The sequence below is a fragment of the Theobroma umbraticum genome, unplaced genomic scaffold (genome assembly GCF_002168275.2).
Source record: "Theobroma umbraticum cultivar Fairchild unplaced genomic scaffold, ASM216827v3 scaffold_81.0, whole genome shotgun sequence".
Lineage (NCBI taxonomy): Eukaryota > Viridiplantae > Streptophyta > Magnoliopsida > Malvales > Malvaceae > Theobroma > Theobroma umbraticum.
The window spans coordinates 755,228-771,860 of record NW_018397268.1 but is presented as its reverse complement, the minus strand read 5'-3'; the positions used below and the strand labels follow the sequence as shown (position 1 = coordinate 771,860).

The following is a 16,633-nucleotide window of genomic DNA, read 5'->3' as shown; positions in this document are numbered from 1 at the left end:
CGCCTTAGATTCTTACAGATACCCCTCGTGTGCTGCTCTACTCTCTCTCTTTATAAACTTCCCATTTCTCTTCACTCGAAAATCTCTTTGTATTTATATTCATAAATCTTTTCTTTTTTTCTTTGTTTGTATTTGATTTCTCTTTTAACTTAATCTCAGAAAAAGAGAAGAACCCTTTTTTTTTTGTGTTGTTTGTCATGGCTTTCTTTGTTTACTACTATCTCTGTTTCACCGCCGTCGTCTCCGCCGTCTTCTTCCTCCTCCTCCGTGCCTCCCGTCTTCGGCGCCTCCGTTTGCCGCCGGGAAACTTGGGTTTACCTTTCGTCGGGGAGACTTTACAGCTCATAGCGGCTTACAAGACCGAGAACCCCGAACCCTTTATCGATGAGAGGGTGAGCCGGTACGGTTCAATCTTCACCACCCATGTTTTCGGTGAACCCACTGTTTTCTCAGCTGACCCCGAAACCAACCGGTTCATCTTGCAAAACGAAGGGAAGCTCTTCGAGTGTAGTTACCCGGGTTCGATATCGAATTTGCTTGGCAAACATTCATTGCTCTTGATGAAAGGAAGCCTCCACAAAAGAATGCACTCCTTGACTATGAGCTTCGCTAACTCGTCGATTATCAGGGATCATCTTTTGGTCGATATAGACCGGTTGGTCCGGCTCAACTTGGATTCCTGGACCGACCGCGTCTTCCTCATGGAAGAAGCCAAGAAGGTAAAACAAACCAACCAACCAACCAACCAACCAAAAAAAAGAAGGGAAAACCGTATATTACTTTATCGGGACTGAGTTGACTCGGTGGTGGGTCGTCTAATGATTATGAACACGTTAAAAATGGAGGTGGTGACTCAGATTCCATGGGGTGGAGGGAGGGAGGGAATAAAGTTGACGGCTGAAATCATTCTGTCTTTAAAGCATCATTTCCATGGCACACCTCTGATTATTTTTTTACTTATTATTATTATTTTTATTAATTAATTAATTTGATTTTTTTTCTTTTTTATAGATTACTTTTGAGTTAACAGTGAAGCAGCTGATGAGCTTTGATCCTGGTGAATGGAGTGAGAGTTTGAGAAAAGAATACGTTCTTGTCATTGAAGGCTTCTTCACTGTCCCTTTGCCTCTCTTTTCCACCACCTACCGTCGTGCAATCAAAGTAAGTGATAGCATTGCTTACGCCTACGTGTACATATACACGTATATATACTTAAAAACGTATTGGATATATACATCCGTAACACTACGGGTACATTTATTCGGATAAATGTATCCGAAATGCTGAATAAGTTTTAATTTTGTTCAATGAAGGCGAGAACAAAGGTGGCAGAGGCATTGAGCTTGATCGTAAGGGAGAGGAGGAAAGAGTTTGAAGGAGGGGAAAGGAAGAACGACATGTTGGCAGCTTTATTAGCTGGGGATGACAACTTTTCCGATGAGGAAATTGTTGATTTCTTGGTAGCTTTGCTTGTTGCTGGCTATGAAACAACCTCAACTATCATGACTCTTGCTGTCAAGTTCTTGACTGAGACCCCTCTTGCTTTGGCTCAACTCAAGGTAAAATTCTTCTTTGGCTATTTTTCCTTTTTTTGAAATAAAAAAAATATTAATTTTGGGTTTTTCGTGGTGGGTCCAAAAGATAAAAGAATGATCAAATTTGGCCATTGCTTTCTAAAGAACTCATCTTCCATTCTCTCGACCATTGTCACATGGATGGGAATGATACATCACATGGCTAAATTTTATTTTGTTTGGTTTTTCATGATATAATATTAACCAAACATTGTACTTATATAGGAAAATACCTACCAAGCAATGACACACACATGAGTTTGATATGGGAACTAAAAAAATATATAAAAAAATTTGTTTTGTTCCCCCCCGCCCCAATCATGTGATCCCCATGACCCTTTTCTTTACTATCATTTTATATTGCTTTGGAGACATTCTCATTTTTATTATAACCTATGCTTTCAATTCAACTTAGTTACATTTATTGTTATAGACATTCTTCATGTCATAAGGTAAAGAATTCATCCAATTGAAGTATATATATATACACACATGATCCATAAGCTTGAGATGGGTGTTTTTATTTGTTAATAATATGAAAATTTAAAATTGAAAATGAGAAAAAAACAAAGGAAGGGAAGGGAAGGGGAGGAAAAAGGGTCTGTAAAAAATATATGATAAGGTTGGAAGGTGTTTTAATGGTGTAGGTCAAAAGTAGAGGCAAAAAGTACAAGAACATAAAAGTCAAAGTAGGAACTGAAATTTGTCTAACCGGACAAAATGATGCCTCTTCCAAGTTGCACGCCTTAAGATGTGCTGTAAAAATCTAAAAATTAGGAAGGAAATAAATTATTTAAAAAAAAAAGAAATAGAAAAAGGTTGGAAAATCTGACCAATTTGTCAGAGAGTTCTGATCAACACTTACTCTTTGACCATTTTGTCTTTCCCAAAATGACAATAAAGCCCCTCAAAGGGGTATTTTTGGGTTATTACCTCAGTTTTATTGTGTGCAAAAGGGTGTATGATTTGACCACCCTCCCCTTTGGTGTCCTCTAGGTGAGGTGTCATTGGGAAATGAGCGGCTCTGATTTCAAGGGGGAAAGGCTTATCAAACGGTGGGAAAAGTTTGAGGGATGGGGGTGATGTCATAAGAAGCTAAAGTCTCACTACTAACCTTAGGGGAGTACAAAGCGCTTTTGGCTTCCTAGGATTGCTGTTGTTTAACTCTGAATATACATTGATATGTGATGGTTTGAATCCTAGCCGTTCGGTTGTGTGATGTGGGACCGTTTAAAGGGCATCAGGGCTGATGAAACATCACATGGGCCATGAAATCATGATGGCTTTTGAGGCCCACGGGTCGTGATCAAAGCCTACTATATTTATTTAATTTGTTGGTGACGTTGATTAATGAGTTACGCTGCAAGGAGAATGAGACACACACGTTAAACATAAGTTTTTTCTCAGATTGGCACGATTTTCATGCTGATATCGATTCGGGACAAGTCAAACGTTAATTTCATATAATTTTATGTCTCGGAACACATTTAACATGAATTTCGTGAAATTTCATATACAATATATATGTTTTAATAAGCTTGTTTTAGGGAAGATGCTTGTCCTCTCATCATTTTACTTCCAATGCTCTAACTATTATGGTTTGGCAGGAAGAGCACGAGGGGATTAGAGCAAAGAAAAGTGAGTCAGAGGCTCTAGAATGGATTGATTATAAGTCAATGCCATTCACTCAATGTGTAAGTTCATTGTCCTGCAAACATTTCCATGGCAAACCAGCGTACCTCCGTTCTTGCTTAACCCCGGATTTTTCGCATAATCGAATTTCCAGGTTGTTAATGAGACATTGCGAGTGGCAAACATAATCAGCGGAGTCTTCAGGCGAGCAATGACAGATATCAACATAAAAGGTCAGATATACAAACCTTTCTGCCATCGGCCCGATAAGCATGTAATGTTGCAGAGACATAGGTCTCTTAGCTAGCTTTTGTGCTCACTGGTAAACTCAAATTTCAAGCAGGTTATACAATTCCAAAGGGTTGGAAGGTTTTTGCATCGTTTCGGGCTGTACATCTAGACCATGATCACTTCAAAGATGCTCGCACTTTCAATCCATGGAGATGGCAGGTAAGCACACACGCATGAACATACAGACACATACTCAAAACATCATACAACAGTATTTTTTATAGTTTTATGATGTTTAACAGAATAACTCTGGAATGAGCTGTCCTGGAAACGTTTACACACCGTTTGGAGGAGGACCTCGACTCTGCCCGGGATATGAGCTTGCTAGAGTAGAACTCTCTGTATTTCTACACCACCTAGTAACTCGGTTCAGGTATACCTATATCTAATCGATATTCTTTCTTTTCCATCACCATTTTCGTGACTGAATGTTGAACTAACCCTTTTGTCTCTGAACAGTTGGGTTCCTGCTGAAGAAGATAAGTTGGTATTCTTCCCAACAACCCGAACGCAGAAGCGGTATCCAATCAACGTGCAGCGTCGTCTTCAGAATGCTACTTCTTTAGCCACATAAAGAGTTCAGACAGAAAAGCCAGGAAGAGAGGAAAAACAAGAAGGAAAATGGAGTTTTAAGATAATGTAGGAAGAGAGGTGTAATCATTTTGGATGGTTCGGATGCAATAATGAAAATTTAAGAAAAAAAATAGAGTTAGTGAATGTAAATTAACTTAATTCTTATGTGTTGAGGAGTTGCGGTATTGGTAGGAAGAGGAGGCAGTGGGCATCATTTTGCTCCATATTCAAGTTTGTAACAATGCCCGAATGGTATTAGCAGCCAATTTTTATTCAAATGAAATGAGAAAAGAAAAGGAAGTTCTAGCCATAAGGTAAGGAAAGAGAGCACTCAATTTTCATCAATGGGCTGAAGCTACAGAAGGAAAAGACCCTGGAATTGTTTATCAAATATCATCGAACAATAAGTTTAATATATTCATTATACCTGTCTCCCGATTTGATTCTTAGTGGGCTGCCCCCTTTTTTCAAGTTTCTCGAGCCTTTCAATCAGTTCTACTTTCTTCCTTTCAGAGAAGAAAAGGAAGCCACCTTTTTGCTCTCTTTTTCTTGACAACACTGAAGCTAAGAAACAATGAACAAGGAAACAATTAAGGTATGGACCTAAAAAGTTACTGGGAAGCTGCAAAATCACGTGCAAGGGATGTTAGCTATGTGTACACATTGTTTTCATAGAATCAATGTACCGTGACAGTACCATAAAACAAAATTTTGATGATTCTCAAGATAATATATGTTATGTCATCTGCTGCTACTGGTTCACTCTATTTCAAAGGAGAACAGATGCTACTTGGATCCTTCAAATGCTTTCATACCCATCACGATCAGCTGCTACTCAATTGTGAATAAACATATAGAATCAGGTGTACTAAAATATTACCTTGACTAAGGAATGGTGGCAACTTCAGGCTTGGGCTTTATATTGGAACCTAACCAAACAAATAATCCTGCCTTGAGGAGGGAGAGAGCTCCCGAGAGCAATTAAATGTATCCTACACCACAGGCAAAAAGCTGACACAACTCCAGTTTGTTTACTACTCATTCATGAGGAGATTGTTTTGTTCACGCTGCTTTCCTTGCTCTTTAATGCAGATTCAACGAGTTTAACCTTTTTTGAACTCTCGCTGTTGACTAGTGAGAGTTTTGCAAGTGAAGATTTCAGTTGAGAGATTTGAGCATCCTGCATATGGTTCCTACCGGGCATTTTCCTTTGCTGATTTGCTAGGTTGTCCTTTGAAGATTGTGTATACCTTCTAAGCCTCCCTCTTAAAGTATTAATGGATGCTTGCAAAGCATCCAGTTCAACTCCAGTAAATTGATCTGCACAATGACCAGACAAATTATCAAATTATGTGATGTGGTCATCAGCATGCTACAAATGCAAATTTGTTGTAATGTGCACAAAATTGATTACCAAGTTCGGACTTAAATTCTCGCTCTGCTCTAGACAGCGGTTTCTTGTGTGCCCCAGGCAGGCTTCTCAGATGTTGCAAACGCTGTTCCAAAGAATTGTGTAGCCGGACTGCACGATCAATCCTCTCCTCCAGCATAGATTGTTTTGTTTCGACATTCAAAATCTTCTGTTGTGCCTCATTCAAACGAGCATGCTGGTCATCTATGATTCTCTTTAGCTGAGGACCATGATGTTTCAGCTCAAAGTACACCTAGAGAAGTCAAGAAGAAATCTTCTTACAATGACATTAAAAGGAAATCATATACTCACAAGGGCATTTGAATGTGTAATTCTTCAGTTTTTGGAGACATCATCTTTTAACGGGCAAAGCCAGTCTTATTGTCGGAAGAAAAATGTTATACTGACAATAAACCCGCAAACATAAGCCTAGAAGCTCATATTTAAAACTGCTATTAATCGTGGTGAGCTACAAATAACTACATCCTTTGCCAGAGTTGACTATGCTGAGCAGTCATATAAATTTCGGTCATTTTTAGGCCTTATAAGTTGACATATACAGAAAAACTTTCAATTTGCAGCATAGGCAAAAGTCTTTCACATATTTCCAATAACATTTTCAACATTTACCCCGTGGCAAGAGAGAAATTATGAAAACAGAAAATGTGGGGAGCAAAAAGCTATGTCAGTAAATCCATGCCAATTAAATGATGCATTCTCACCTTATGTGCATATTCAACATAATTTTCATGGAAAAGCTTGAAGTACTGATGAAGAGCAGATCGACCTTCAATAGAATCTGCAGAAACAGAACGCAGATTAGGTGAGGCCTGAGGAGCCAGAACTGACTTAGGACCACCAAGGAGTTCTTTGCTTATGATATTTGGAGTATCTTTCTCTTTCTGCTCTTCCAAGCTAATGGGCTTCTCTTTATCAACTTGAATGGGAAGCAACAAATTCCAAGTTTTCATCTCTAGCACAACACATTCTTGAGTGGAAGTGACTACCACAACCCATGAGTATCCAAATGAATCTGACAGTGACACAAAGCCATATAGAGGAGAAGGTGAAGATGTTTCACCCTGGCATGTACTCAGTACAGGATGCACAGAGGGAGTTCTGATACTCTCATCCTTCCCATTGATCTGAGATGTAAAAGGGAGAAAATGCAACACTATCGAATCTACTCCTCCCTCGTGAAGAGAATATATTCTTTCAGGCATAAGGGGATCAACATACATTGTGATAAGATAACTGCTTTCTATCTTCCTTGGCAAAGCCAAATCCACTATTGCCAGTCTCAACAAGGGAGGTGGATGCCCCAACCAAACACTGTTATCAAGTGGTTGATCAAGCTTCACGATAGAAAGCTCAGCAGGGTTTGGTTCACAGATCATAGCAATCCCAAGAACATGATCATGGGAATCAACACGAAGACGAGGTGCACTACCAGTAATCCAGACTGGCTGGATTTCATCAGCTAGGGCATCTATTTGCAATTGCCCACCACTCCAGGCAGTCACGAGAATTGAGTCTTTGCTGACTAGATTATAGAGAAAACTGACTGCACGGCCTTCACATTCTGCACCCCTAACTGCCAGAGCTTCATCCTCCCCATCACGACATACTTTATGTAATGGTCCCTGGAAATGTTAGCCAATCAAAAGGATTAGTGGTGTTGCAAAGATGTCACGACAAAGCCTTAAATATTCTCAGTAAAAGTTATCATGCTATGATAGACAGAGAGGCTAAATTGCTCGTTCCTAGAAGAGCATAAATTGCATATCCAAACAGATAAAGAATCTCCAATCAAAACCAAATACATTCCTCACATAGGCTACAATACGTTATTTCACATACCTGCAGAGCAAGCGACACATCAAATAAAGCATGTGAACGAGCTTTTATGGTAGATGGATTTTCCCCATCTGTTGCTTGCTGAGCTAGCTCAGGAAAAGTTGCTTCTAACCAAGAGATTGCCAGATTAGAATTATTAACAGCTGCAGAATTGGCTGACTTCAGTCCAAATGTATGAGCATCACTATACATCTCCAATATCGACTCCCATTTGTAAACACTGTTTAGAAATAAATCATCCAGTATATCAAAAAGAAATATAATAGGAAACTAGTAGCAAATTAACATGTAACTCTCTAGGCAATGACATCATTATGATAATAGCAAGACACGAGAAGGAATAAGAGAAATTTCTAGACCACACACAGTATAGGGTAGAAATAAGCTGCAGTCTTTACAACTTCCCCTTTTTTTTTTTTTTTGAGCATGAGGAAATGATGAAACCATACAGATCTGTGACCTGTGGCATGTGGCTCACATGACAATACACAAAGTTTATCCTCATAACCTTAATTTTCAAGTATCTTGATTTTCTTAAAAGCTAAGTGGAATACAGCAGAAGTGCTACATGTAACATCACTACCTACAAAGTTCAAATAAACTTATAAGCACAACATTTGTTGCGAATGTTGTTTAAATAAAAAAGAATAAGAAAAGGGAAAAACAGCAGAAAATTTAAAATCCTGAATACCTTCCAAATGGAACAACTGGGCAAAGGATGAAAACTGATCCATCGCTGAATAATACAAAGACCTGAAAATAACATAAACGGTAAACTAAAAAATTGCTGCAATATCAGAATAGTAATTAATTCCAAATGTAACAAGCTTAGCAATAGGAAAAAGATAGGAGTTGTATCATGATAACACCATAAGAAAGAAGAGGATACTTAATGAAAGTCTAAATGAGATTGGATGTTAACAATTTCATTAAGTAGAGAGAAGCAAGACACACTGAGGCAACAGATTGCCATATTTAAAGTGTGAAATAAGATTTGTAGGTTTGATAATGCACCAGCAGAGCAACATTATGGACTAATTCATCCATAGAGCAAAGAAATATCAATTGCATCCCATCAATCTCAAGAAATGTTAGCAACTGAACTCATAGAGAGGTATGAAAAGTCATTGACTGAAATTGTATAAATCAAGTACTAAGATTAAAATTGCAGTACTCAAAAGAGAAACCCATGCAACAGGAATACATATGCTTCACATACTAAAAATATATTGAACTTACACTAAACCTGTCCCATAGGTGGTCTCCCCCGAAAGAAAAGTCAACAGGACAGATTGATGCAGCATTCCTAGATCTACCAGGTTCAACCGGCTGCAGATAATACTCTTGTTCTGGTTGCATCACACCAGATGATAAATCAAAGAGCCTGCAGAAAAGTAAAAGCAAGAAGTTAAATGCATGCCTCAATCAAACACAATAGACCATTTATACAATTTTGTTTTTAACAGGATTACTTCCATCAAAATTGAATTGCAAGACTTAGAAGAGTGTGACCAGTGAAAGAATGCTGCAGGTGAAACAAGATATAAGACAAACTCGTATATTTTCCAAAAGAGAGACACAAATTAAAATGGAATCAAAACCTTGGGGAGCTTGAAAGAAATGTATCACATATAAAGAAACAGACATGGACATTGATAGCAGCTTTAAACCTTTTCATAGTTAAATAAACCTCAATTGTATAAATTATCTGCTATTTCTTTACAAGTTTATTGCAATTCTTAACCACTCTCCTTCCCAAACCAAGGTATAACCTCAGAGCAAGTACTATAATTATAACCCATCAATTAGCCTCCAGACTGTGATCACTTAATACAACCTGAATATTATGGGATGAATATTCTATACCTGAAAACTGAATCAGAAGAGAGAATTCCAACATGGGTGTCGCTGTAGGGATGCCATGACACTTGTAGGATGCGAATTGCACTGCTTTCATTTGAATAAATTTGTGAACCGATTGAAACAGTCCTGCAGAACAAAATGTCAACTTTTAAGCAGATACGTTCAAGAACATCAAGAAAAATAGCCACCACAAGCAGTGTGGAAACATTGGCATAAGCATGAGCATCTATAAAGAAGGGGGAAAAAAAAATCCAGACATCTTATGTTAATAATGGTCCATTCTAAACCATAGATGAACTCACACCAGAAATTGAATTATTACAATAACCGGTGTTGCAAACATCAACCTAGTAATCCATCAAGCTACAATCAACTCGTTCCTCACAAACACTACTACAAGAGAAACAAAATCCGGCATGCATAATAGAAAAAACAGGTGAATAGACCATCTTATTTCACACAATTACCTGCAAATGATACTGTTGTCTTTAGAAGAAGTACGTCCATAAAGGTACATGACACATAAATCATCTGAACCAGCTAGGAGTAAAGCTGATCCATTCCTATTGATGGAGATTTTATTAACCACAAAATTCAGCTCCACATCTGCTCGCAGTACCTAGAAATTGCTTCAGTTACATCTTTTGCATTTAAACACCAAAATAATATATATAATTCACCATCCACATTGCATAATGGCGAGCGGCTGCTCATCCCAAGCTTTTAAAAGTAAGTCAAAGTTCTTATACTCCTCATGCTCAGCTCACATTTATCAGACTAAAGATTACTTTTTGATACGAAAGCAAACAATATTTTATGAAAATTAAGAATAAAAATGTAATCTTGGCTAATAAAATGCATGATTTTAGTTTTATATAAACTAATTTTATTAGTTATTTATTCGAAATTCTAGCTCAATTCAAAATTTATAAACCTAAAAGTTCTAAGCAGTAAAAGCTTCTTCAAATTGATTCACTTTCTCAGTAATTAGACTAAAGTCTACAAATTCAAAGATTTGAACAAAATTATACAAAAAAGAAGACTAATTTGTTTCTTTTAAGTAAGATTTAAACCTACTTTAGAAGGAGAGGCGGCGACAACGGAGGTAGGCTCGGGCTCGCCCAAGCGAATGGAGATTCGATGGAGGCATTGCTTGTTGGAATCCCAACAATAGAGTCTCGAGGCTCCGTCCCAAGCTAAAAGGTTTTTAACAGCTCGAGCTGACGCAGAAGCGGTTGCCGCTGCTCCGCTTCCGACGGCGGAGGTGAACACCGGGTGATTTTGAAGCGGGACCCACTGGACTTCTTCTTTAGGTGTTAAGGACCTTCGAGAATCGTTCTCGTTCGATTCCGCTAACTCAAAGCTGAACCTCATTTTTCTCTTTCTCTCTTTCTCCGGGGAGAGTGGAAGCGCGTCGAGCTTCTTTTCTGCTACAACGCTGTTGAGGGAGGAGAAGGTGACGAAGCGTAAACTGAACGGCAGCGTTTTAGCTTCTCCGAAGTAATCGATACGATGTCGTTTAAAACATGAAGAATAAATCACAAATCAATAAATAAATATTTATTTAATTACATTTTTATTATAATATTTATTTAAAATATCTAAATGGTTAATATTTTCTATTCCAGAATATGAATATAATAATTAATTTTTATAAAAATTTTATTATTTTCTTTATTATTTCTTTCCTCTAATTAATTTTTTATTTTTATTTATTAAAAGTTATTTAAGTTTTTTCCTTAACCTCAAGGAAAAGTTAACTTTATTGTAGAATTTGCCCTCATACAGAGGCAACAGCAATCATGCAAAACTTAAGAAAAATTTATAGTCTTTAAGGAAAAATATTTAAATAACATATATAATATAAAAAATTATATAAATAAAAAATAAAATATTTAAAATTATAATAAAAATAAAAATAATATATATTATATTAAAAATATATTTAAAAGATGATATTATATAAAAATTAATAATAAAAAATATAAATATATTAACTTTATATTTTAATAAATAAAAATAATTTTAATAATTGATATTATATTTTTAATAAAATATTTATAAATTAAATATTATAATATTATTTTTATATTTTAATTATTATTTATTTATATATCAAATATTATAATATTATTATTTTTACAATCATATTACTTGTAATTATAATATATTACCATTTAAATTTAAAAAAAAACAATGTGAAGGAAGATGAGTAACCTTGAACCCACTAAGGTTCATTCTAGTTTTATGTATAGATTTGCTGTTTATTCATCTTATTGCCTTTGGCAGTCTAGCTGAAGTCACTAGGAAAGCTCTGTGCAATCCTGAGAGCTTAGTCTTCAACATGTTAAAAAAGGGCAAGTGGCCATTGATAGAACTTGCTTGCATGTTTATTCCACGATGAACTTCATAGGCAACCCCCTTGTTTGCATTCATCTTTTAACTTTTTCCCACACTTACTGATATTTGTTTACTGGCGGCTGAATCCAGTGTCCATATTCGTTTCCCATTCTGACTTTTCCCCTATGCTTGCCTGCCACAGCAGCCGGAGCCACCCGACGCTGGTCCTAAGCCAACTTGAAGCCTAAGCCTACCTGGGCTCGTTCTAATTATAGGTGTAGATTAGCCGCAATTATTGTTAAATTAAAAGTATTTTATTAATTTTAATTTTATCATGAGTTTTTTTTCTGATAAATTTATAATTTATACACGTAAGTGCTGATTCTTATAAACAATCATTAATCTTTTATATTATGTTTTTTCTCCGCCCTTAAGCATACATCCATTAGCTTACCATTGCTAACTTCGAATAGAGCAGTAAATACATACTTGAATTGCAGGAACTATACACCAATCTGATATGCTAAAGATGCTATTGAATTTGGTGTGTATATTGAGTATATCTTCACACAAGATCGTCACGAAATGGCCTTTGGCCCATTTCTTACTCCTTTGAATTTTTTATATATGTAAATACAATCTGTACACTCAAAATCATGAAAGAATGTTGGATCAATCCTCAAAACCAGAGCCGCTACTTAGAGATACACAACCACCAGCTAGAGTAATTTGTATATATGCAGGGAATTCATTCCCATCTATTTGTATATACGGGTTTTAATTTTATACTGCTGCTCCTAGAACACTGTTAACTTCTTTGGTTTTCCAGGTACCCGATTTGTTTTGGATAAATCTGCAAGTGGAAAAAAAAAAGAGAAGAAAACCCATCATGAGTACCTTGATTTGGCTATCTGATGCCATTAAATACAATAAACAAATCAAATATCAAGCTGGTTGGTTTCTGGTTTTTGACATTTTTTAATGTTTGTTCATGGCCTCCACATCATTACCCCAACTAACAGATGAGCACATGGATGATGATAAGAAATTGAGTTTGCAACAAGACAAAAATGAGACAGCATGGGCAGTTAAAGCTGATTACCTGAAACCTGGCATGGAAGAATGTGATGAGCCAAAAGATGGGGGAAAAGGTAGATTGATTTCCCATGTGAAAAATCCTTTCCATGGTTGTACAATGCTAGTATTTACTTCACTCTTTCTTCTTGGAGAATCTTCTGATACCTTGGGAACCCATTCTTGCAAGCTGAAATCTGCACACATAAGGAACATCATTCATCAATTATAATTCAGTTTACACCTAACGTTGTTCCCAAAGGATTTCATATGGATTAGGATTAGCAGACAGTTCCATGTGAATAGAATAAATAGCTGGAAAGTTAGGCAGAAATGAGGCACACCGCCTTGTCTTTAATGATGAGGAAGCAAGCACACGGCTCCTACTCGCAAATTTAGGAGGATACCATGTGAAAGAATTAAGCAAAGATTGAAAAAGTTTCACATATTCTGATGTAAAACATAGGAGGAATGTGGGCACAGTTGCAAATGGCATATGCCGTGTGATGGTCAAAACATAGAATATGTCTCAGTCACCCCACGCCATGGGCGGCGGTCCATCACAGATTCCATGTTCAAGATTCGATTGGATTGATTTTCTCTTGGAATTTGATCATGTCAATCTTCTAGCCCTTTCAATCAAGGTGAATATTAAAGACAATCATAGACATCAAAATTTAACCATTCTTACACACCTGTATTCAACACTCACTTCTAATTCGAGTAACATAGATTAAACAGATACCCGTATTCGACACTCGCCCTGAATTCTAGTAACATAGGTGCCAATAGGCAACTTAATAATGGTAGCAGCCCTTTGGTTTGAAAGCACAGATAAAACAGAATTGCAGCAGTCGGCTTCAAAACTGCAAATATGTGCATCCAAAACCACAAGTTGGTGTTTGTCATTATCCCAAGGTAACAAATTTTTGTGAGGTCACTCTTAGATTTTGGCCTTCCTCTACAAGATATCTTAGAATTGGCACTACCCAATTGAAAAAAAAAATCAAAAGAGATAATTAAACAGTTGACCTCCCAGAAGCACAAAATTCCAACTTTCTACAGTCTTGGTGCAAATTGGTGGACCAATTGAAGTTTCCTTGTTCTTTCATTATAAGCATCTAGGTTGGGACAACTAATGGTCCTGATTTCCCGATGCAAATCATAATTAATTGTACCATTTAAGTTTAATTAATTGATGACTTTCCTTCTAGTTTATCAGATTAATTTAATCTGCAAACCATTGCTGTTCTGAAAAGAGAGAGAAAAGGGGAGCTTACAGCTTCAATGTCAATTTTGTAGACAAGGAGTTTCCTTCTTTCTCTGCAACTGGTTCTGTATGCAACAATCATATGGGCAACTGCCAAGGCCAGTGAACAGATGAACAGAGCAGTTTCCATGGCTGTCACATACCCTTCTCTATGAACACTCGTGCTGAACACAAATGAAGCCTTTAATGAAACAAAAATCAAAGATGAAACAGAACAAATCATTGTAATTCCCAAGTAAGGTCCCCTGGAAAGTCTTGGCCCATCACAAAAGCTATAAACACCTGCCAAAAACAAACAAAAAACCAATCAAAACAAGCTATAAACAAACAATTACTACTTGGGTTTTGGTTCTTTATGTACACTTACAGATTATAACAGCTGATCTGATGATGGATATAAGAGGGATATCTATGAGAGAGTATCTGAAATCATAGTTGCTGAAATGGGAAGAGAGACTCTTGAATGATAAAGAAGAAGGCTCAGAAAGGGAAGCAGAAAGCAAAGCAGAAGGCAAGAGGGCATCAGCAATAACAAGGAAAACTGGTGCAGAGAACAGAAGAAAAGAAATCACCATGGTGATCAAGAAAAACAAAGTCTTAACACCTCTCCATAATCTCCTCGATTTCTCTTCCTTTGAAAACCCCATCTCTTCTTTTTCCCTCCTTCAACCTTGGGTGGTATTTGGCTTGGAAAAGAACCAGAGTTTTAAGAGGAAGAAGCAGAGAAAACTATAGCTTAAAAGGAAATGGAAACGAAGGTTCAATGTTTTGACTAGACTTGTCCTGTGGGGAGGAGGTGATGACAAAGACTTCCGAGCTTTACACGCGGAAGCAACCGGTCAGTTGGATTGGAAGAGTCTAGTTAACGGAAATACCTATACATACAGATCTTTTCCTTCTCATAGTACCAACCAACGACATCATTTTCCATTTTTTAACCTTGTTAAAATGTTTTTAGTACCCAATTTTTGTCTAAGAGAGGAGGTTCATTCCAATACAAATTGTGGCATAACAAGTGAAAAATTTGGAATGAGATAATGATTTTGATAAGTATTGCTTTTAAGAATCCTTGGGTCGATGTCATCTACATTTAATTGCATTTCGGTTTTGTGCAAATTTCATTAAACTTGAGTTTAATTATCCATATATATCAATCACCACCTGTTACGGAAGTAAATTTTTGTTGTCTAATTTAATTCTCGTTTTTTAAATTTAAAGCTTTCAAAATGAAGATTTTGAACTCTATGAGTACTTAATGTTTCTTTAAGTTTATATTATTTACAATTAAATTCGGGGTTAGTTGATTTCTTGTAAATTTATTAAATTCAAGTCTAATTATTTATATATTTCACCTATATTATGAAAGTATATTTTTTTAATTTAATTTTATTATCAAAAATTTTGAACTCTATGAGTCAAATATACTTAACAAAGTAAATTAATTCGACATAGGGAGTAAACGAATGATAAAAAAAATTTCAAGCTTTAATTTTGATGTTTCTTTTGATTTTGAACTTTTTTTCGGGTAAAATCGATTTAGAGAGTCGAATTTCATCAAATAATATTTATTTTTATGATTAGTTAATCACCATAAACATGTTTAATTTTATAAAAAAAAAGCATTTTGTTTATATATATATATTTATATGTATACTTTAGATTGGTTTGCCTAAACACAAACTGAAGAATAAAGGGGTGGAAAAGACAAAGAAATTTTGGGTTCTTTTAACTAAAGAACTTGGTAACTGTCTGCATGGATTTTTTTTATCATATATACATATATATAATGAATTATTAAATGAGCAAATTATGCTTTTTTTGCTTAGGACAAAAGGGATAAATTAAGAGGTTTAGCTAACTTCAGTTACTAAAATATTTATTTTAATCACCAATTAGGCGGTTATGGAGGAACCGACCCTTTAGAATCATGTGATCACATGCAAAATTTTGTCCTTGAGAATCTCTACATGTTTTTTTTCTTAAAAAAAATCATGATTTGAATTTTGGAAGCTATTATATGAGTCCCAACTATAATTTATAATAAATTATATACGAATCAGTTTAGATTTGATTTATTGTTAGTGTATGAATTTTATATACTATTGATGAACAAAATATTTGTCCAGTAACATTTCATAGTAAAATGATAATGTATAGATTTTATATATTGACTATGCATGAAATATGTGCTCGCTGTATAAAGGTATCATTATAAGTTATTGTAATTATGTATAGTTAATTATATTCAATAATTTGTGATCAATTACAACGAATTTTCTTAACAAGTATTTTTAAAAAAAATAATTTAGCAATTTAAAATATCTAAAATGAAATTAATTTTTTTAATTTTTAATATTTTTCTTTTTTTATTATATAAATTTGTACGAGATTGTGTTTGGTACGAGGGAAGAAAAAACTCTAATCTACTATAATTAATTATATCTATATTTTGCTATCAATAACAACTCCAAAGGAAAGAAAATTGTTCATCCTTTACATGTTTTCCTTCTAGAAGTAGTCCAAAATTACAACCAGTTAAGTCTTTGTTAGGGGAGAAAGCAGCCACTGATGTCTACACTTGATACAATACCTTTTTCTGGTAGGACATTGCCTACAAGTTTTGACGTGGGGAGGTTTGAATTTTTCAGCCTATTTGAGCTCGTATTTTTGACTATATAAAGCGTTTTAAATATTTTGTTTGAAATTTTATTATATATAATACAATTCTTGAGCTAATCTTCAAATTAA

At 35.6% G+C, this 16,633-nt stretch overlaps 3 protein-coding genes across 5 annotated transcripts; 1 reads left to right on the top strand and 2 right to left on the bottom strand.

Annotated features, from left to right (window-relative positions):
- Positions 1-6: 6 nt before the first annotated feature.
- Positions 7-4,519, top strand: CPD (Cytochrome P450 superfamily protein). The gene is made up of 8 exons (XM_021439684.1): positions 7-719; positions 1,012-1,161; positions 1,314-1,559; positions 3,182-3,268; positions 3,361-3,439; positions 3,550-3,656; positions 3,740-3,870; positions 3,957-4,519. The coding sequence occupies exons 1-8, from the start codon at positions 198-200 to the stop codon at positions 4,069-4,071; spliced, it is 1,437 nt and encodes a 478-aa protein (XP_021295359.1). The 5' UTR covers positions 7-197; the 3' UTR covers positions 4,072-4,519.
- Positions 4,490-10,632, bottom strand: MOS7 (nuclear pore complex protein-like protein). 3 transcript variants are annotated; one of them, XR_002445971.1, is made up of 10 exons: positions 10,279-10,632; positions 9,669-9,820; positions 9,205-9,327; positions 8,578-8,722; positions 8,030-8,091; positions 7,342-7,558; positions 6,204-7,124; positions 5,485-5,734; positions 4,951-5,390; positions 4,490-4,628 (listed from the first exon to the last, which is right to left on the bottom strand). XR_002445971.1 is itself a non-coding variant. In XM_021439683.2 (9 exons), exons 1-9 carry the CDS (start codon positions 10,573-10,575, stop codon positions 5,113-5,115), a joined length of 2,445 nt encoding a protein of 814 aa, XP_021295358.1. In that variant the 5' UTR covers positions 10,576-10,632; the 3' UTR covers positions 4,706-5,112. The 3 variants fall into 3 exon arrangements, 1 of the variants encoding a protein (XP_021295358.1); XR_002445970.1 differs by having other exon boundaries at positions 4,495-4,634; XM_021439683.2 differs by lacking the exon at positions 4,490-4,628 and having other exon boundaries at positions 4,706-5,390.
- Positions 10,633-12,119: 1,487 nt separating this feature from the next.
- LOC110425084 (Alpha/beta hydrolase related protein) lies at positions 12,120-14,730 on the bottom strand. Its single transcript, XM_021439876.2, has 4 exons — positions 14,253-14,730; positions 13,896-14,167; positions 12,644-12,812; positions 12,120-12,394 (listed from the first exon to the last, which is right to left on the bottom strand). Exons 1-3 carry the CDS (start codon positions 14,530-14,532, stop codon positions 12,747-12,749), a joined length of 618 nt encoding a protein of 205 aa, XP_021295551.1. The 5' UTR covers positions 14,533-14,730; the 3' UTR covers positions 12,120-12,394; positions 12,644-12,746.
- Between the last annotated feature and the right edge of the window lie 1,903 nt (positions 14,731-16,633).

Bases quoted from the DNA above. Each gene is read 5' to 3' on its own strand.
- MOS7 (XM_021439683.2), bottom strand. From the start codon at position 10,575: ATGAGGTTCAGCTTTGAGTTAGCGGAATCGAACGAGAACGATTCTCGA. The intron at 7,559-8,029 runs GTATTCAGGATT...ATTTCTAAACAG, and splicing joins CCAGTTGTTCCATTTGGAAG to TGTTTACAAATGGGAGTCGA. The intron at 5,391-5,484 runs GTAATCAATTTT...GTCATTGTGCAG, and splicing joins AGAATTTAAGTCCGAACTTG to ATCAATTTACTGGAGTTGAA.
- LOC110425084 (XM_021439876.2), bottom strand. From the start codon at position 14,532: ATGGGGTTTTCAAAGGAAGAGAAATCGAGGAGATTATGGAGAGGTGTT. The intron at 14,168-14,252 runs GTAAGTGTACAT...TGTTTTTGGCAG, and splicing joins CAGATCAGCTGTTATAATCT to GTGTTTATAGCTTTTGTGAT. The intron at 12,813-13,895 runs GTAAGCTCCCCT...TTATGTGTGCAG, and splicing joins ACAAAATTGACATTGAAGCT to ATTTCAGCTTGCAAGAATGG.
- CPD (XM_021439684.1), top strand. From the start codon at position 198: ATGGCTTTCTTTGTTTACTACTATCTCTGTTTCACCGCCGTCGTCTCC. The intron at 3,657-3,739 runs GTAAGCACACAC...GATGTTTAACAG, and splicing joins TCAATCCATGGAGATGGCAG to AATAACTCTGGAATGAGCTG. The intron at 3,871-3,956 runs GTATACCTATAT...GTCTCTGAACAG, and splicing joins CACCTAGTAACTCGGTTCAG to TTGGGTTCCTGCTGAAGAAG.